At 43.1% G+C, this 21,586-nt stretch overlaps 1 protein-coding gene across 1 annotated transcript in view; it reads left to right on the forward strand.

Moving 5' to 3' along the window:
• The window catches only part of TOX (thymocyte selection-associated high mobility group box), a gene marked incomplete at its 5' end in the record, with an annotated part of 39,304 nt that overhangs the window by 13,510 nt on the left and 4,208 nt on the right, over nucleotides 1-21,586 (forward strand). Inside the window, 2 exons of the mRNA XM_010135058.1 lie at nucleotides 3,907-3,987; nucleotides 14,976-15,362. Coding sequence (XP_010133360.1) covers nucleotides 3,907-3,987; nucleotides 14,976-15,362 — 468 coding nt within the window. The remainder of the gene's footprint in view (nucleotides 1-3,906; nucleotides 3,988-14,975; nucleotides 15,363-21,586) is intronic.

A 21,586-nucleotide genomic window follows, 5' to 3' on the forward strand; every position in this document is an offset into this window, starting at 1 on the left:
GTACGTTAGCAGTGGGGCAGCTCGAGGCGTTTGTTTTCCCCAGTGGCCTAATTCAAACGCTGACTTTATACTTCCATGCAGAAGGTAGAGTTTCACGCTTGCTCCTTTTGGGAAGCGTCGTCTTCTATATTGCTGCGTGCTTCGCTAAACGGTGGCGGGGAACTTGAAGCCACTTTACTGGGTGCGCTTTGGAAATGTAATTAAATAGTAAACTAAGAGCCTGTGCATTATGCTGGGTAAATTTGCATTCGTAAAGCACAGTAGGAAAATAATGCCAGCAGCTTCCATTTGTAGGCGAATGTAATCTTGGTGGTTTGGTCTGTAACAAGCCGAAGAGAGTAAGAATAAATTAAGCTGACCCACCATGCATAAACAGAAATGATGTTTTTTCTGCCAACATTCAATTTCCACAACTGGGGCAATACAGAAAAATAAAACATTGTGTAAGGAAACAAATCTGCTGCTGAATCAGAATGGGCCTTTACTGCCTGAGTGACAATCAGTTGACGTTCAATTATCATGTTAATTGAATTAAAGCAAGCTAGAAATGACTTAATTCCATAAGTATATGCCCCTGTCAAATTACTTATTTAATAATTGTTGCTTGCTTGGTGGAGGAGGGGAAGATGACCTTATAAGAGATCTCTGAGATGTTAAAAATAAAATTAAATATTGCCACTGTGCGCTAGAGCTAAGCGGCAGAACAGAAGCCTGCCTCGTGTTACAGGAAAAATGTTAAATGTATTATTGGAAATGATGTGTTCCATCATTTGGCACTGTCTTAAGCACGAAACTCGAAAGAGCTTCAGCCATTTTGTACAACGCCCTTGAATGACGACACGAGCCTTTTCCTCCCCCAAAGCTCTGCACAGATGCGGCTCTGTCGTACTTACTACAGCGCAAAACTATTTAAGCCTGAGGGCTAAAAATTCTCACAGCTGGAAAAAAACCCCAAACCCAGAGGTTGGGAGGGGCAGCCGACTTGCTCCTGCCTGTCTGAGGTGCTGCTGCAGATGCTGAGGATGCTCCCCACTTGCCCTGCCTTCATCAGCCCGCCGGCGCCAGTCCAGTCTAGCGTAAAGTGAGTGAACCGGTGCCCACTGCCAGGGCCACATTCGTTTGCCTTCAGAGAAGGATGTTGACAGCCAGCACTTGCTGTTAGTCATGAAAATGAACCACACCCCAGACAGGCAGAGCTTACCCTGATTTCTTTTTTAGTATAAACCAGGATCAATCAGAGTTTCCCAAACTAGTGTGATCTTCAACCCACTTGTATGCTGACCTAAACAGTGGGCATCTCCAAAAGGACACCAGCGTGTAGACAGTGAGAGCTGAGGCAGTTGTCCTCAGAGAATGCGCCAGTGCCCTTAGAAGGACAAAGCGGGGTGTTCTCACTACCCTCCAGAGAAACCAGCTGGTGGGGACCATTCTGGCCAGTGCAAAACATCAAAGCAGGCTGGGTCATCATACCCCTTTCCCCATCCAGTAAGGACTTTTTTACTCTAGTGACCTTCTGTTACGTGGTTCATGTGGAAGACACGGTGTTACTGGCTGTTACTGACTCGCCAAAAGACCCGAGAAGCGAAGCCAAGGCGTGCACACTGAACGCGGTAGAGGTACAGGTAGGAAACAATTAAATAACGGCTGGATGATGATGTTCCTGTGAGGTGGTGATGGTGTAGATGGAGATTTACAGAGCTGTTATTAGCTTCATAGTATTGAGTTAACCTTGTGCAATACGGCTATGAGAGGGAAAAGTCAGGTCCCAGAGGGCTCTTTCAATATGCTGTGACTGTAAGAGCCCAGCAGGAGTGTCTATTTTTTGTATTTGTGTAATGCAAAATAAAACCCAGTGTGGAAGCAGTAGTTACATGATCTTTTGAAGATCATTATTCTGTGTAAAACTCTTTGTTCAGCTCTGTTATTTAAACCGGCTATCAGAGTGACGCCGAGGCATTCCGCTATACACAGCGGTATAACTTAGTCTTTGTTCTGCAGGTCAAGCTAAATTCATTTTAGCAGCTAGGAACAGATTGTTGACTAATTTTGTATTTGTTTTCAAAACAAACAGTACATTTCCCTAATAATCACAAGCCATTACAACTTAAAAAGCAAATTGCTACCTTTTTTTTTTTTTTCCAAAGCAGCAGGAGATCAGCCAACGCTATATATTTATCTTAATCTGGAGAAATTACAAGGGGGCGCAGATACAGCCGCACAGCTAAAACCAATCTTTTTTTCCTCTCTGTCTTTATATTTACAATTTTAGAAGCCTAAGACTTCTCTGTTTCCATTATGATCTTTTGCTTCCCTGGAAAGCAAAATCTTTAATCCTTTTAGGCAGCCTCTGAGTTTTGCCAGCCTGTATCTGAGGTTTGTTATGTCTCTGAAAGCAAAGCCTCGGTGAAACAAAAAAAACGTTTCACGAGCCCAGCCTTTATAAAAATGATGTTGTACTCGATCCTTCCAGGCTGACACTACCTCCCTCGTGTCTGCAGCTGTATTGTCCTCTGTGTGTGCCCTCTGTGCTGCCAGGTCCTCTCCATCACGGCACTGCGGGCTCTGCCAGCGCACTGCCAGATCAAAAGAGATCACTTTAAAGTTTCAGAAAGTTTAGCCTTCTGGGGCGGAGATGTAAGTGTGTGTTTTTCAGGATAACTTCCCAGAATTGTCAGATATAGTTGTGCCCATCTTCTACCGTGGAATTTGACAAGGCAGTGTGGTGTGGGAGGGGAAGGGAGATCGTCTTTGCGCTCTTCATGGGGGCTTTCAGCGGGTGCCCAAGTTGTGCACTCGGCTGGAGGAGTGGGCAGCAGAGTCTCAAAGCTGCGGTTTCACGCTGTGGAATATTTTGAATCCCAAGTGCTTGTGAACACGTGAATTAACCTCTGGCTTGAAAAACGGGAAATGTAACAGCAATAAAGAAGTAACTTTTCTTCCCCTTTATTTGCCTCCCTTACTTCCTGCTTGCCTAACTCCTAAATCTACCCTGTCAGGAGAAACCATGAAGCGGTGAGAAACTCATGATAATATTTGCAAAGAGAAAAGCCGGCTTGTTCCTGGGTCTGGCATGGCTAACAGCAAGTCACTACTGAGGCTCCGTGGGTCAGGAACCGGTTCTCCTCCCGAGAACTTTCAACCCTAAACATCTACGTGTGCTTTTCTAACATCACGTTACTGTAGTGCTATGAGGTCCTGCCTAACCCTGCAGATAATCTTTGATCTTGAAATCTGGGCAGAACTGAAGTGATTCTCCAAGCTCTTTAATCTATTATGAGATTGTGCACATGCCACCTTTAAAATAATTTGGTGAGTTGAGAGAAATGTCCAGAAATAGATCCATGCTCCTGAGAAGTTAATTAGACCGATATGGGATCAAGAGTGGAATAATGACTAACATTTATTATCCTTAGCAGCTCCATGGAGCTTCTTTGACTGCCCCCAACAGCTTGTCCAGGGAAGGGCTGATCCGCGCCCTGCCGTCATCTCCTCCTCCTTGTAGCTCAGATGTCTTTCTGCATGTTCTCACCTTCCCCAGAGGGTTTGAACTCATCTCTCAGGTGGAAGCCAGTGGAGAGGCCCACGCCTGCCCTCCCCCCGCCCCGGTGGTCCCATTTGAAAGTGCTTCAAAAAAGCTTCGCTTTGAACGGTTAAACCTGAGATGCTATGAGGGGTATGAGATGCTATGAGGGATATTGTTTTTTCAAGTACTGCTGGGTAGTTAAAGGGTGTTTCACAGTTGGAACAATATTTTCTTTAAAATATTTGATGTTTATTATTTCACTCTTTCAGCAATAGGAGGAGAAAGGCTGTTTACTCAGGCTTTGTGAAGATGCATGAGACACATCGGTGATATATAAAAACAAAACCAGATTAATTTACCAATGTGACGCTCTTTGTTTTTAGGTATACAAAAAGAAAACTGAAGCTGCCAAGAAGGAATATCTGAAGCAGTTAGCTGCCTACAGAGCAAGCCTTGTATCCAAGGTAACACATAATGTATATACACACACACACATATATAGTGACATATTGCAAACCATTTTCAGCATTTATATGGTGCTGAGCACCGGAGTATTTCGTGCAAATAGCCTTGTTTGTTATCACCTTAACCTTTGGTTTAAGGCGCAGAAGCTCCATAAACCCGGTCGTCTCTCCAAGAAAAGATATCCTTTCCTTCTGGTCATAGCCCAGAGCTGCTTCAGGCTGGGAGTATCATCCCAGTTTGGCAGAGGAAGGGATGTGACAAAGACACCAGTATAACAGTCATGCCATGCTGGGCAGTCACCGTTCTCCCTACAAGGAAAAAAAACCATCAGATACAAAATGCCTGGGGTTGGGGTTGTGTTGGTTGTTTTGGTTTGTTGATTTTTTGTTGTTTTTTTTTTTAAGTACTGCTTTTTTACCTTGCAATCTAAACTGATTTACACAAACACCCTTTAGTGCCCATAATTTTGTAATAGACTCTTTAAAATTTGTAATAGACTTCAAAATATGCAGAAAAATGTAGAATTGCTGCACTGTGTCAACGGGAAAAAGGAAAAACCAACTGAGCAACTTTGGAGTCATACCAGTTACAATCACGGGGTTTGGGTCTGTCAAAACAAATGTAGATGTGTCGTGTTCTTACATGAATAAAATCAGTTCTAGGGGTAAAGATGGCAGTATGAAGGACTGGAACACATGACATGAGTAGAACTTTTTGTTAGTTTTAAATGCTTTTGAGGTCCTGCACTATACTTCTCTGTGTATTATAGTGGTTTGTACATGTTATCAAGGGAAGAATATTAGATCAACCATATAAGGAAATTTTGTGCATCTTTCTCCATGAACTTCCTATTTGGTCAGGGCTTGTTCTGAATTTAGAAGTGTGACATGTGGGTGTTACCTCGTTCTGTTTGGGGGCTGTGTCTTATGCCTCTTAGTTTTATAGTTACCATCATAAATACACATGCATTTAGTTCAAGTGATTTCCAGGGTACCTTTAATTTCTGTCCTAGGGTTGTTTGGCTCTAGAAACACTCATTGTCTTCAGAAAGGGACCACGTGCACGCGAGCGATTGTTTTTAAAATAACCTGCTTATTGGCAAAATATGTCTCAAAAGCTCAAAATATTCCAATAGGTTTTGAAGAGAAGCGTGCAGCCAGCCTTTCGCTTGTGAAAATAACTTGGATGAAATTTTTCAGCACATCAAGGACCGTTTACACAACACTCGCTACAGCTTAATTGTGAAATGGCACATATAAAAGAGATTTTTATTTTGGTTTTATTTCTTTGGGAAGAGAAAAAATACATTATGGCACTTTCTGAGGTTAATTTTTAGAGAGAAATTTGCAAGCTTGTTGATGAGTTCAGTGCATGAATCCATTTGTGCAAATATTTGAATTTGTTGCTAGTCAGAAAAGCACTGAAGCATTTTCTTAACTTTTAAGCAATTATTTAAATTCTGTCTGTAATGCAGCGCTTTCCTCTAGCGTGGAAAGTATCAAAATATAAACTTAATGAAGCCGAGTACTAATTGCTTACTCTGATGAACACGCTCAATGAATCCAACAGAGCTGGCATGTAACTAAAGCAAGTCCATTTTGGAATAAGGATGTAAAATACCCAGATGTAATATTATATCGGTATATATTAAATTATCATTATTAAATATTTATATGGCACCAGAGGAGCTGTAGTTCTTTGGACAAGCATGTAAGCACGAAGAAATATATATAATACATTATTAAGATTGTTTGGAGTCCATCTGGTCCGTGTGTTGTAATATCATCCATAAAAGCTACTTTTAGAGAATATTATTAAGATTCCAAGAGCTCGCTCTCGAAAGTTAAGGCATGCCAAAAGTAACGTACCTTTTCCAAAAATGCTTTAATGCAATATTAATGATTTGCTCACGTTATGTTTGTACTTTATGCCTCGCTCTGTGTGAGTCTCTTTTCATACGCTTATAATCAAGTGTTCACCCTGGGAGCTCCTGTGCTGTATTTACTGCATGTTGTTTAACCTTCCTTCTCTGTAGGATTTTCTGTGCTGCCTCATCCCAGCGGGGTTTTAGTGTAGAGAAATTCTCAGTAATACTCTGGAGCAGGAAGTTTTTCCTGCCCATATTTTCAAACACAATTAAATTATTCAGAAATCAGGTTTTTGGTAATTCTGGGTGTCCTGCTTGGGACAATCCAGAACTTCATTTTTCAGACCGTTTGACCAATGTTACTCCCTTTGTGTTCATCGCAGCGCTCTGGGGACTTCAGGGTCAGCTGGCTGGCAGCTGTGAGGTGGCGCGTTGTGCTTCACATCGCATCAGGATGTGCTTTTGCTCTCCAAACGACTGGAGTTACCCAATTACCGAATTTCTTCCTTCTCCCTCCCCGAGGACTCTGCCTGTGGGAGAGGCAGACCTGCTCAGGTCCCCTGTCTCCAGCTCAGCAGGTGCCTCCCACCTCCCAGAGCAGCTGCTCTACGGGTTGTCTGAACTTTTGAACAGCTTCCAACACTTTTCGCATGAAGTATTGCCAGTTTTAAACAACTAGTGAGTATAGGGCTTGTACGTCAGTGTTTGTGTACGTTTTTCTGCATTTATTCGCAAGTGTTCATTTTTCTGAAAAGCTAAGGAACGGCCACGTGCGGTGTTAGACCCGAGCGGACCAGACTGGGAGTTTCATTCATTGCCCTCTTGGCCGCTTGAGATGCAGCCCTCTTCCCTCTCCTCCCCTTTTAAATGCTTCAGTGATGTCTTTATAAAGCAGGGTTACGCAGTAGTCCTTGTTTAATTTATCAGTTTATTCCCTGAATTCTCTCCTTTTTTATCACGATCGAAATTAACGGAGCTATTGTGGAGTTTGTTGACGTGCGTGGGATTTGCTAGGTGGAGTAAAAACCACATTACGAAGCATTGTGTCTTCTGCTATGCAGATTGCCATATTGCTCATCGTACTGACTAAGCCTCCGCATTGTAAACAAGGGTCTTTATATTTGCCCTTAGTTGCAACTTTTAGTACTATTCAGGTCCAGAAATGCAGTCTCTGGTATCTGGTAATTTGTACAGCATTACATAAAATGCTGTGAATTGCAATTTTACTTTTTCATAAAACAAGCACTTTTTCTAGCTTAACCAGCCTTTTTTTCTGGCTGACATTGGAGTTTTTGCTGCATCTTTCCGATATATATATATTTAATACAGGTATACATGATAAATGTTAAATACTTTAATATATTATATGTATGCATCTGTTATATTTATGGATGCATATTATGTATTCAACATGCATAATATATAAGTGTATATAAATGATACGTATGTGAGTGCTAACTATAATTGAGTTTAGGTTTATAACTGTGCTACAAGTTGAACTGTTTGAATAGTACAAAGATTTCTCTTCCCTGTTCTGTCCTCTCTGGCCTACTGAATCTTTAATTCTCCCCGTGTAGTGACCCAACTTCAGGTTGCATGGAGACATATTTTAGCAGTTATGGCTGAAACTAAAACCTCTCAGCAAGGGGAATATTATTCAAATTCAAGATACTCAAGTGTATTTCAAGCATCTGAGTCACGGTGGTGTCCTCGACACTGCGGCAAAAGCACTGGACATTTTTCAGCTTTGTGGACAGTGCAGATCCTTTGGACATGTAAAATTGCTTCTTGAAGGAGCCTTCCTGGCCCATCTCGTTGCAATTACGTCTCATAAAAAACCTAAAGGTCAAATCTAGTAAGACTGCCATTGCCTTAATGCCATTAGCACAGCAGTTTGTAACCAGAGAGTTTCCAGGCACCCAAAATATCTGTTACACTGCCTGTGTTGTCGCACAAGCCTCGGGAATACAGGCTGAGGAATCTGAATATACGTGAAAAAGTTTGAGCTACTTGGAAAAAGCAAAATCGGGACCATTTAAAAAAATAAAACGAACCCCAAAATTCAAACAGTAAACTTGGTATTAGTTTTCTGTTTCTTCTGTGTATGTGGTGTGAGAACTCGCTTAACATATAAAAAGGCAAAAAGAATATATCAGCTCTTCCAGATCCTGCGGACGTGCAGGTGCGCTCTCTCCATGGGTTGTTTTCTGCAGCCCGCTGAATCCCAAATTCTCTTCTGCATAGCAGCCAAGCTTCAGATATGGGAGAGCACCGTGTCCTGCCTCAATCCCCCCTGAAATAAGCAGCTGCTGGGGTTTAGGATGTTTCTTTTGGAAACAAAATTGTGAATATCTCTTGACAGAGCAGATGACTGCACTGCCTTGTCTCCTGGTCAGTGCTTTAATCACTTGGCTACTGTATACAAGGAGAGCAGCATCCTTGCGGGCAGAAAGGCACCTGGTTTCTGCATTTTGAGACAACGAGTTCCTGTATTACATCTAGCCGCAGCCCATGCAGATGTTTTGGAATTCCATAAATCAGTTTAGGCTCTTCTCTAGTGAAAGCATCAGCGAAAGAATAAATAAAAACATGGTTAGGTTTGATGCGTGATTCTTGGGGTTTGGTTTTAGTTTGGGGTTTGGTTTCTGTAGCTGTTAAAGTGCTGCGAGGCATTTGGCAATATTCCCCTTAAAACAATAACGAACCAACCACCCCACCATGCTGACATGCACATGTAGCTTTTACTTTTTTCTGTTAAACAGCAGAAACCCTGCTGGGAAAACTATAATGTAAGGCCTTTACAGCTTCTGTGGTACCTCGGTCTTTTTTTCTTTCTGGCGTTGTTGTGATGTAATTGTAAATTTTCAGGGAATTATAAAAAAATTAAGTACGTGTATCAGAGTATCTGGTAAGGACACGTATATATTTGTGAAACAATAGTCTAATCTCATAACACAGATCCAATCGTCGTCTTGTCTGGCGAGGAAACCGGTATCTGCTGCAGCTGAAAATGTAGAACAAACTATATTTAAGTTAATGCCGTGAATTCTATTTGAGGCTAAATCATGTGAAGCTTTACATTCAGAAGTGCAAAAACCAGGAGATGCTGTCACATAATTTCTGCCAAAAATGGCAGCACTGTCTTGAGCTTGAGAGGAGCCAGATTTTGATTTGGAGAGGAACCGTGTTTGTTTCTGAAGTGAGTTGATAAAGCTAGATTTCACTATTAGCCTCGTGCTTCCATTAGGGGAATTAAAACACTTGTATCAAATTAAAGTTGCATATCCTTTATCACAAGTACCCAGATTACATTCATAAAACATCCATTTTTACTTACATACCCTGAATGAATCCATGACAATCCCCTGTAGGTGATGACAAAATGTATATTTAGATTTGAAGATGTTCTTCTGAGCCACCTTGGCTAATTATAGATGACAACCCGTGGCTTACTCCTTTGTTCTGAAACATCAAGAATGTGTCAAAAAGCTTTCTGAACTCTCAGGAGTCCCAGATGTTGTTATTGCAATAGGTGACTGGAATTAACAAATTACAAACGTCGTTTGCTAAGAGCCTCTTGTGGTTTAGGGAGGAAGGCAGCTGTACTGCAGATACGCAGAGGAGGTCTCTACCGGAGCGGATAGGGTTAAGTCAAAGGAATCTCTAAAGGAGAAAAAGAGCTAAGCAGGAAAGAGAAAACGCTGCCAGAGAGAAGTCGTCTTCTCATAAACAGCTTCACAGGGGCGTTAATAAAATGGCCGAGCCCACGTAGGCTAGAAGAAAGGATTCTTCTCAAGGACAGGCTTGGGTTGGAAGTGACCTCAAGTGTCAAGATGTTCTTGAAACCAGGCAGGATTGCGTGAACGCAGAAAAGCTGAGAGAAGGAATAAACAATTCAAGATGTTCCTTCCACCAAAGAGACAGCAAAGAGAGCAGATGCAAACCCGAGCTTAGGTAAGCTTTGTGGGAGCTGCACGAGTCAACACTCGGCCAGTTCCCTTCTGTCTCCCTTCTTAATGTCACGGAACTGAAGGGAACTCGTGTGAAGCTGAGTCAGGCCAGCCTAAGCCTGATCACCGCCTGGACCTTCTGGTACCAGCTGACCTAATCCTGGCTGTTATTTGAACATAACCTTCATCCTGGTCATAGACTGCAAAAATTGTCAGATTCCTCAGCAGGCTGAAGGATGGACGCCAGCCTCTGGATGCGCACATGGCATCGCCACGAAAAGGGGCAGTGTGGCAGCTGTGTAGGTTTCTGACACGTATTCAGGTAAAGCCTGAACTGAGTTAAACTCTTTTCTAGAGTCTGAAATACTCACATAATACATGTTCCTCGTCTGTGTAGAGAGGAGGCCAAACCTCTGTTTCTCATTTAAAGAGAAGCGCCTGTTTCCCATTTAAAATAAAACTTATGTTACACCAATTTGGTTCTGTAAAAAAAAAAACAAACAAACCTTCTTAGGATGGAATCAGTCATGTTTATCCACAGGAAAAGTTGTTTGTAGTGATAGAAAGTCTATGCTGGCCATGAGGCTCGTGTCTTTGCCCTTGAGGACGTCTCTCAGCATACGATTAAAGGGCGTGTAAGCGCCCAGTAGTACCAAAGAACATTTATTGAATGTTCTGAATGTATTTACTGAATATTTTACTCTAAAGGAGAGCTTAATGCTGGTGTTAGTGAAGTAGCATTCTGATAACGGCTGGTCTGTAGATGACTGAAATGACATTGCTCCAACTGAAGGGCTTTGATCATTAACTAATTTTGAGAAATCAGTAGAATAAGAAAAAAGCGCAACTTTTTTCTCTGCAAGTAGAACAACCACGGTTTCTTTGAGACAACGCTGTCTTTTTGATCTAATATTGCAAACAGCAATATTAGTTGAGCACTGCTTACTCAAACGAAATTATTGCAAAAGCATTTCTTTAATTCCATATGTTATGGTATCGTATGCTGTAGCAGATAAGACCGCTGAAGATACATCATGCATCAGCATGTAAACTGAAGATGTTTGCAGACATTTGTGTGCACGTATCCTCTGCATGGTCCTATTTGCTGGAAACATTTCTAACAACAACTGCAAGTAGTTACAGGCATTGGTAGTTTCTAGGTGTGCTTCTGGAGAAAGGCAGGTCAAAAGTAGCGCTCGTCACTTGGGATGGTTCTCAGCCTCTGTCAGCCAGGCCCTGCCTGGTTTTCATGAAATGAACTGGACTTCCAGAAGCAACAGTGGCAGGCTCTGATCTCAGTTCCAGTTACTGAGAGACTTTCCATTGACTTCGGAAGTCCAAGGATCAGTCCCTCATTAAAATACGTCCTTGCTTTACTTTCAATCGCTGAGTAAAAATTAAACATCCTGTCAAACCTAAGAAACAAACTGCAGAGAAGCAGCTCCGTGTCAGTTAAGAATTATGCACTGATAAGATGCTCACATGAGCATTTAATGAAAGAAAAATCACACTCTTTTAATCTACTGTGATTCTTCGATGTGTCAGAAGCGAGTTTCAAAATGTTGTTCCTTCTTTTTTTTATGTTTCAGTCAAACAATAGATTCTCATGAAAAAACCAGACGGGTGGGTTTGTGTTGTGCCGAATGGGCAGTCGTGCTTCTGCTGTGGCGTTCCATTGCCTTGGCCTACCCACCTTGTCTTCACTTTCTGTTTTGTTTTTTTTTTTTTTTTTTTTTCATACATGATAGTTAAAGGACAGATTGACAGTCTGGAGGATTTGGACTTGTTCGATTAAGTAAATACATTTGTAATGCGTATGTACTGCTCTTATAGGCAACAATATTAGATGGTGATGTTGGGTGGAGAGGCAGGTCCATAAGAAACCCGACTCCTAGCCTATGAAGAACGGGAAAAATTTAGAGTAAGGCTTTGACCTGAACTCCAGATCGAGTAGAAGCCACTCAAAGAGCATAAAGCAGGTCAAGAAAAGCTAGTTTGTGGTCCTGCTGCATCTTTGATAATCTATGTGTACACACCACCACTTCCTCCATTAACTAAATATAATATTCTGTCACCCTCTAGTGGTGGGTCTGCACCAAGATACTTCTGATAGAAGCGATAAAAGATTTCCTCACTCCATGGCTGGTGGAAGACCTTGCCTGGAGGAGATCCTGTGTGTGGTGGCCTGTGTGTATGGATTTGTAATGTTGGTCTCCACTGCATCTGTCTGTAAAGTAACTGTTTCGTATAACTTCATGCCAAAAATCAGAGATGTGAGTAGTCTGGGTTGGTTTGGGGTAGATTAATTAACTAAAGAGGGGTTTATAAAATTTAGGTCTGTGCTCTTCTCCTTGGATAAGGCATAAGAAAATTAATTGAATTCCAGCCTGCACAGTTAGAGAATGCGACTGTTCCTTCGAAGCCCATATTGGCTAATCAAATCCCCTCTTTCTTAATTCCTAGTTTTACCCATAATAAAAGTCCTGGGCTAAGACCATCTGACGCTGTCCTGTATCACGTATATGATACATGCATCATATATACCTCGTGGTGTATTTCACAGTAAAGTGACACAACAAAGCCAAAATATTTGCCATCACCTCTTCCAATAGCTTCAGCAGTACTTACGAAACCTGTGTTTCCAACCCAGCCTTAGAAAAAGCCGAAAGCGCAGGATGCCAGAGATCACCGTCTCAGGGGGTCGTTTCTCAAGATTCCCAGGCAGTGATAATATCGTTGTGGCTTACACTGAGAGTGGACAATTGGGCTTCAGATCACACATGAGTTAAAGCGTCCTAAGAAACAGCAAAACCCTTGGTGTGAGGCTGAAGAGTCGAGCTCCTCGCTCCATCGGGAGGTAGTTCAGCATGGGGAGAGCTGATTGAGAGCTTGAGATAACCAGGACGGTCCCTTCTGACCATTTTACAGACACTCTTCTCAGCAGTAAAGCGTTTTTGATTCTGGCCCGGGACTGTACAACTCACGTTAACATAATCTGGCGTTTGGAGCATTAAACGATACTGTCTGATGTGTCTTAACTTGAGCAGTGTGCGCCCTGCGTTCACCACTTAGGTGTGAACTCAGAACTGCCCAACAATTAAATCACGTCCCTGTATCTTTGTTAGAGAGGTGTATGGCGGCATCTTTGTAGTCACAAATGAAATGCAAGTGTGTGTCAGTACGTCACAAATGTGGCTTTTTGATGCCTCCTCGCCAGGAGGAATCGTTAAACTGATCTGCCTTTAGACACTCCAGGAACCATTATACCTGCTTGGACCAGACAGAGCTTGCCAGCTACGCCATGGAAAAGCAAGTTGTTTTCATGAGGGGACGATGCTCTCAGTAAAACTTCAGGTTTCTCAAGAAGGAACGCAACGCACACCTCCTGTAACGTGTAAAGAGCCACTCCAGAGGAGGAAAACACTGCTCGCATCGTCACAACCGTTAGTTCGGTGTTTTAAAAATAATACCAAAACCCTGGCAGATTTTGCACCTGCTTCCAGGTTTTCTCATTCACTGTCTGTGGGGGTTTATGTCTGTATCTGCATCCTGCAAAGCTGGGCGTGATAGATACCACACACGTGCACCGCCACGTGCGGGCAGAGCCAGGCAGATCCTCAGAGGCAGAGGTTTGCATCCTTTTGATCATACTCCTTTAACTGCCCGTCGTTTGCTGGAGAAAACAAGTGGGGGTTTTGCCAGTGGGGCTGCAGCGATGTGTCAGGAGCACGAAGTTACCTTTCTCATCCCATATAATGAAGCGATTCCAGCGCCGCACGTGTTGGCGGCAGTACATCCTCCCAGAAGCATACAAATGGACTTCGCCCACCCCGGAGTGCTGAGAGGAACGTGAAACTTACTCTGACTTGTAAACTGAGCGAGCACGACGTGCAGGTCACAGAACAAGGGCTTGAATGGATCTTCCAGCCCTTGTTCTGACAAAGTGACTTCTTTCTCCAGAGAGACGTTGCTTCCGTGTTTTTCCAGTGTGTTTCACATTTCACTGCCAATCCCAGTATGATTTAACTGACTCCCATCTATAAGTTCATGGGAGTGAATTCTTAAAATTTAACCTTAACGTATTTGAGCAGACGGAATTAGCGCTCAGAAGATCGAAGAAAATAAGGGCATGCAAAACAGCTTAACAAACTGAGTTTAAATCAGATGTAACAAGTTACAACATTAGAACAGAGAGTATTATTAAAATTCACATTCTTTAATCGAAAGTGTTTTTTTACTAGCAACTTTAAGACATTGGGGTAGACCGTAATAATATTATTATGGTAGACCATAATAATATTTGGAAATCGGTGCATTTTCTGTTTTTCTGTGCAGTAGTTCTCCAGCTTTAATACAATAGCTTCCCTGCGTCTGCTGCACTCTAACACTTGTAGAGACACCGGTTTGAAACAGAATTTTCAGAACTTTGTGAACTGGATTAACAAAGTTTTGCTGTAAGTGAAATTATTCAGAATATTCTAATTTTCCTGCATGGCTCATGAAATATGTTTGATACAGGTGTGGACAGCATCCCAGCACAGGCTAATTCAAAATAAAGGCATTGGCACAGCAACGGGCGTATTTCTTCGGCGCAGCAGAACAGCTGGGCACTTAGCTAACCGGAAAAGCACCGTTAGCAGTTGTCAGTGCACGTGGTAAAGGACACTGAAATTCTTACCCCTGGTTTGCAGAGGGAGAAATGAGACATGTCAGAGATCGCTGCTGACTTCTGCTGGGACATGCCCTCCTGAATCTCCTTTCAACTAGCTCAACAAACTGGAGGACAACAGAGGCGGCTGCTCGTGTGAATAAATGTGACGGGCTCGGTTGTCTTTGTTGTGTAGGTTATTGGGTCAGTGATGCCAGTTCCAGGTTTGGAAAAAGCGAAATGTCAGGCTAGACCAGGAAGCAGAGGAGCTAACCTTTTTTTTTTTTTTTTTTTTTTTTTTTTTTTTTTTTTTTTTTTTTTTTTTTTGGCATTGTTGAAGAGAAAAGCCTAAGGTAAGAGGGATTAAATCTTTTTCTAGTGTAATAACCAAACTCCATTTCAAGGACAACTCGATAGTCTGGTTATGTGTTTTCCCACCATCACGATGTGACTATTGCAGGGGGTAGAACATGAGTGTTTTGTAGCTTCTAAATGTTGTCTGGTTTTTGTTTTCCTCAACAGAGCTACAGTGAACCCGTTGATGTCAAACCCTCCCCACAACCTCAGATGATGAATTCAAAGCAGTCGGTGTTCCACGGGCCCGCCCAGGCTCACTCCGCACTGTACCTCGGTTCCCACTACCACCAACAACCAGGAATGAATCCTCACATCACTGCCATGCATGCCAGCATCCCCAGGAACATCGCGCCCAAGCCCAACAACCAAATGCCAGTGACTGTTTCCATAGCAAACATGGCTGTGTCCCCACCGCCGCCTCTTCAGATCAGCCCCCCTCTGCACCAGCATCTCAACATCCAGCAACACCAGCCGATCTCAATGCAGCAGCCCCTTGGAAACCAGCTACCAATGCCGGTCCAGTCTGCTCTACATTCGCCTACCATGCAGCAAGTAAGTGTAAGCTTTTCAGTTGTCTGGAGAAATTTTTTTTTTTTTGAGGGGGTGGAGGGGAATGACATCCAGAAGTTGACATAGTGAGGAAAATTTAAAGCTATAGATGAGCTTTAATTTTGCAGAATTCTAAAGCCATGGTAGTATTGTCTTTCGAAGGCAAGAACAAATGAATGAGTTTATCTAGATGATGGCAACTTCAGGAGACCTCTTTGTGCTAGCAAAATTCAGGAGGCATCCTCAGTGTTTTGGATAGTTGACTCTGGATGCATTTTCTCAGAGTTCTGAGTGAACACAACCATGGTATTCTAACTTCTGGGCCCAAGCCTGTGGAGGGTTAGTTCTTTCATGAAAGAAAGTTTCCTTTTGTATTGGATGAGATCTGACTATCAATAATAGGATCTTGCTTTGCAGAGAGGCATTAGAATGGAATTTTTTTGGATGGAGCTGCAGGAATCGACAGAATTTGTACACACAAAACTTGTCAGTCCTAGCTGATAATACATAGTCATGAGCTTGCTGCGTGTTTTGAGTAGCTCCAGAAGTTCACCTTTGCTAACAAGGCATTTGCATTTGCTGTCCAAGCTGGAAGCATTGCGTTGCAAGGTTGGTCTTTAGAGATGGAAATACTTGAACATAAAACATAGTTTCGAGCTGGGAGAACAATTTAAACAGGGAAAGCAGGACAGAAAAAAAAAGTTGAAAGCAATTCTGGACGGATAGATTTATTTGTTCAGAGGGTAAACCAAGGTGTGCTCAGAATGATCTGGATTTTTGCAGAGATTTTGATCTTTGCCTCGAGAGATTTGGAGTAATCAGACAGGAAGGAAAATCTGTAAAGCGTGTACAACTTTTTCCAAGTGCAGTTTGTTTTTTGTGATCAGAGTGAACAGACTCAACAGACCACGCAGAAGTGGAGTCTTTTACTGTTGTGTATTCCTGAAGGTTTTCCTGTTAGTTAGAAACCAGGTGTCCTGGAGTGAGTGTCCCGGGAGAGCCCACGCTCAAGTCTCAGAGAAACTCAGAAGTTAACCCCAAGCCTGGGCAGCTAGAATTAGCTGCGGGAAGTCCTGGACAGGAGAGCCAGGGGGTTCTGTCTGGAGATGCTAAGCCTGGTGCAGTCCTGGTTGAACTTGAAGGCTCAGAGCAGTGGAAGACAGACAGACTCAGTGCAACACCCTGGTTCGTTTGCCAAACGCGGAAAATGACACCTGTGACAGCAGCCTGCTGAGATGATACAGTCGTATTTCAGCAAGTTTTCACTGCAAAGTGATTTGGTCTTCTGAGTTCAGGGTGTTTGCCAAGTTCAGTGTCACTTGTACGTTACTTGCAGAGCTACAGAAGATCAAACCCCTTGTGTCTTTTTCATAATCATCGATAGGCGTAATTTACTGAGCAGATTTGAAAATCTGGCTTTATTTATTGAATTAATAGTACAGTAGGGGGGCTAGCAAAAGGTGTAATACAGATGGTCGATAATTATATATGTCTGCATGCAACGCCATTGTTGTTGTAGGAACCCAAACGCCTGGGTGTAGTTCTAAACCATTACATACTACAAACAGAGTAAGGTAATGCGGCTCTGCTGATGTTTTATGTTGCCAAGTTGCGCACTTGTAGCACAGGGTGTGCGTGTCACTGGCTTGAGAGTATTTCGCTCATCGGTGAGATGCGTGGCATGCAGCTGAGTTACTTCTAGCTTAAGAGAAAACACAGGACAGCAGGTTGTAGAAAACAGGTGTCTAGAAGTCAGTACGTGGACCTGTACTGTGATGAGTCTCTTGCTTTACTGAGTACAAGGGTAGTAAAGTAAACAATGCTGGACCTCTGTGTCCTGCTCTCCATTGTTAAACTCATGAAAGGTTTTTACCAATTTAGTCAGCGCGGCTGACGCTTATAATGAAGATGCTGAGATATTTCTGAGCTTCGCTCAAGGTGATGGGTGCTTATGACCCGTTGAAATGCTGCACTGACAATCCGAACTACGCTTCTCCCTAAGCGCTGTGGAACATCTACAAGCCAGTTTATATTTCTTAAACTCCTGCTTTTGTTTCACAGTAATACAACTTTGGAAAATCTATGTAATTTCACTTTGGAATAGTTGTGATTTTTTTTTAATTTTTTTTTAGCATACAACAGTTTACAAAGTTTGTGAATTGAGTTTAAATGTAGAATCCATTTCCTTTAAAGAGTGATGTTGGCAAAGGGAAAGGAAAAAACGGGTTAAGTTTTAGGGCAACGGGTGTACTGCCGCCACCACGCTTTGCCATAGCAGAGCGGAACAGTCTAGTCTCATAGGGAGTGATGCTCTTCCTAGGCATGCTCAAGAACTGCTAGAAGACACTACCCTCAGGATCTCATATTGCATTAGAGCATGCAGAGACAAACTGCAAGAAGTCAAGAAACTCTAATCTGAAAGGAAAGGCCTCTTTTTGACTCAGTTGTCAGAGGACTCTGCTCTCCCCTCTGCTCGAAATGGAGCAAACACTCTGCTGATCTCGGAGGAAAAGGCGCAGTGGAGAACAAAGGGAGCCCTCCACGGATGACAGCAGCACGGAGTCACCAGCAACGAGGACCAAGAAGAGGCACCACCCTGCGTGTCCAGCCCACGGTGAGGAGGGAAGGAGGACTCTGGACGTGAGGTTTCGGTCTCCAGCTGCCTGGCAACCACTCTGCTGTGTCTGAGAAGAATGGGAGAATACGTATTCTGAGAAAGCAGAAGCAGTGGTTGCCTTTAATTCAACTTTTTTTCACTTCCTCTTGCCTCAGCTGTTTCGTTTCCGCTGTGCTGAAGGTATGGCCACTCTAAGCCTTTTCCAAAGACTCCAGTGGGTGTCTAATTCATGTAAGCAGCAAGAAGAGGAACTAATGGACGTGCCGCACCCTGCACCGTGCCTTTCAACAGGAATCATTTTCCCTTTCAGAAACCTCAACACTGCTCATACCAAACAGACTAAGACACTTTCAGAAGAAGTGAGGTGAATTTTCTCATGACACACTGCAGTGTGAAGCTTAATAGGCAACAAAAGGGTAAGTCTGCCGACAGCTTCCTCGCAGTCTTCTACTGCGGGCGTTTGCAGACTCACCTGGCTGGACACCACCATGGCAGGCAGCCAGCTGTGCTGTGGACGTGTCAGTAGCAGCAGTGGCAGCTCCCACTGATGGTGGGTTCTGATTTTTTTTTCATTTTCTTCCCAACATCCAGCTTTGAAACAGTCTGTGGCTTGCTGGAGTGAGGCTCACCAGGAGCAGGCTCTGGGAACCCCTCTGGGAACTCCCTGCACATCCCCTGCTTTAACAAATCTCCCCTGCTCTGCGAGCTTTGGTCACTCTGTTCTCCAGCAGAGGGAGGATAGTTTCTTATCAAAGATCATCTCCGAAGGACTGCCAGCTCCGAGAATAACCACACCAAGATCCAGATTTCCGTGCTGGCAGGCAGGAACACGGTTCTCCAAAACCGCTGTGCGTGAAATCCCCAAACTTCGTCTGTGCGTAACCTTGAGGAGCGACTGATAAGAAGTGCTGACCTGGGGAGAGAGTTCTGTCCCCATGCTGCCAGGACAATGAGCTGCTCTTCATCAGCTCCGCAGGGAACAGCACGTCCTCCTCCCCTTCCCGCAGTCCTCGCCGCACGCGGGCAGCTGCCAAACCACGGCACTGCCAGCTGGAGAAGGGCAGCCTCCTCCAGGAGCCCGCAGAAACATGAAGATCAGAAGTGCTGGTAGCCAGAAATCCTCAGTGACTGCACAATTCCTGGTATTTTTAAAATCAATTAATTCTGGGGCGTATGCAGTTGATGGGGCGCATCCAAATTGTTCCAAAATGCACGAGGCCAAGTAAAATTTGGGTATTAGCATTTTGGTTGCATGCCTAGTGTTAGTAAATATTACTTAACTTCCTCCCTATTTTGAGTTACCGAAATACTTTGGGGAACTTCTGCAAAAGGGGCTGTTTTGTCTCTTTTTCCTTTCTGTTCCGAAACGGTTAATGAATAAAATAAAAAATGGCACTACTGTAGAGCTCTGGGGCGCTCATTTGCAGTGTTAATCCCTTACACTGTAAAAATGGCCATTAATTCTATTCTCAGATTTATATTAGACCCTGATTCTTTTAACTCTGAAATTCCTGTATTTTTCTTAAATATTGTTAACAGGAGCCGTGTTAAAGTTTTACTTTGCTAAAGTCTAAATCCATTGCGTAGCAGTTTTTCTTTCACCCACTTTTGACTCACTGAAAGAATCACAGTAGATGAGAAGAGTGTGATGCTCTTAAATGCTCGTGTGAGCCTCTTACTGTGTTTTATATAACTTTATATAATATTTTAACTGATCCAGAGTTGCTCCTCTGCAGTCTCTTCCTTAGGTTTGACATGACTGATTTTTGCTTAAGTGGCATCAGATGATCTGACTCTTAACCCTCATCATCCAGATCTTTCTCCAAAGTTCCCTGCTCAACATCCCTCACCCAGGTGTTGGGTGGGATGGAGAATCCCATTACAATCTCTGTCCCACTTCGGTTCACAGACAGAGTAAGTAAAACTAGATTCTTAATGCCCAGTAACGATGGCTGCAAGTGTATGCACAAAAAAGAAGAGAAAGATTAATGTATGTCACCTTTTTTTATTTTTTTTTAAATAATAGCTCATTCCAGTTTACTTCTAGGTATTTATTTTCCTTTGGAAAGTAAATGTATACAGCCAGATGATTGCATAGCCTGCCAAAAATAACAGCCTCCTTTTTTCTGGTATGTATTATATACAGTAAACTCAGGGACCTGCTATATTTGTCTAGATTTCTTCCTCTTTTTTTTTTTTTTTTTAAGCTTTATCTTCGAATGAGGTCAAGAGAAAAAAAAATCATTAATATCTGTCAACTTCCTTTATAACCTTAAGGAAAAATCTTTGTATGATATCACACAGACAGATTTTCAATTTCCTTGTGTAATAAACAGATGCTTTAGGATTTGGATGTAATTTAAAGGTTTAAAATATCACATTGAGATTGATGAATAAATCAGTTGTGAAGACAAAAACATTGATGCCTGTTGAAAATACCTCTCCAGACAGGCAGGAAATGAAATTAGTTCCCAGTAAAGTGTGGAGATGAGGATCACTGTTGAGTTCTGCTGCAGGCTTTTTAGGACTTGCTACAGTGGCACCACGAAACCGCTGGGCCTACAGAAATCTAATTAAAGAGCAAATGTCCCTCCTGACATCAAATTAATCTTTATCAAGTTCCCTATTTTTATTTCAATCTGGAACAAGAAAATGAAATTTTAAATTCCGGGCATGCCGCGAAACAGTTGGTGATTTTCTCTTGAGCATTACAATGCAAGAGCATTCAGCATTGTTTAATTAGACCTCCAAGCACTCATTTTCGGAGCGCCTTTTATTTCATCGGTGTTTGTTAAGGGTTTACATCAATAATACACAAATATTTACCCCTTGCCTGGTACGGATCTGCTGCACAGATCTATGATTCCAGAGCTTGAAAAAGCTGGAGTAACCATTGTTTACATCTGAAACATCGCCGTACTTTGACAGTCCTTCGTCCTGAGTTCAGGTTTCTGAAATTCCTTTGCCTTAACAGGCGTTCCCAGCACCCACGCTGCTGGCATTCTGGTAGCCCTCAAGCACAGCGGCTCCTCTCCACTGCTTCTGGAGCTGGAGCTGGCTCAGATACCTCTGCACCACCTTACCTTTACGGCATGAGCATGTATGTCCTAAGAAACAGCCCCCAGTCGCAGGCGGCTCTAAACTCACCAGACGTGCCAAGGTGAAAGTGGGGTTACCCCTTATTTTCTAGGAGAATTAAATTCGGATCCACGGTCCCTGCCGTGGCATTAGAGGTATCACTCCAGTCCAAGCGCATGTGCACGGCTACTTAGCTGGAGGAGAACCAAAGCAACTTGGCTGTGGTCACACAGCAAACCTGGGGACATATGAGAACACGTCCCCACCCAGTTTCAAGCTGGCATTTAACCCCCAGGACCATCCTTAGACGTGCTTGTTTGTGCCGAGTCCAGGAGAAATGGAACAGCTATGGTGTGATGGTCTCCTCCTCTGACCTGGGGACCGGCCTCTTCTTGCTGCATGAGCGCTGGGGTCTCTGCTCACTCGCACACTTCGCTGCGGCGCTGCTGGAGCTCCTGGGCCCATACAGGGGTTTTCTCGTGGGAACGGGTGTTTCCTGAAGGCTGGGAAGAGGCAGCTCAGGGGCTCTCCT

Source organism: Buceros rhinoceros, unplaced genomic scaffold, assembly GCF_000710305.1.
Source record: "Buceros rhinoceros silvestris isolate BGI_N320 unplaced genomic scaffold, ASM71030v1 scaffold14544, whole genome shotgun sequence".
In the NCBI taxonomy this organism is placed as follows: domain Eukaryota; kingdom Metazoa; phylum Chordata; class Aves; order Bucerotiformes; family Bucerotidae; genus Buceros; species Buceros rhinoceros.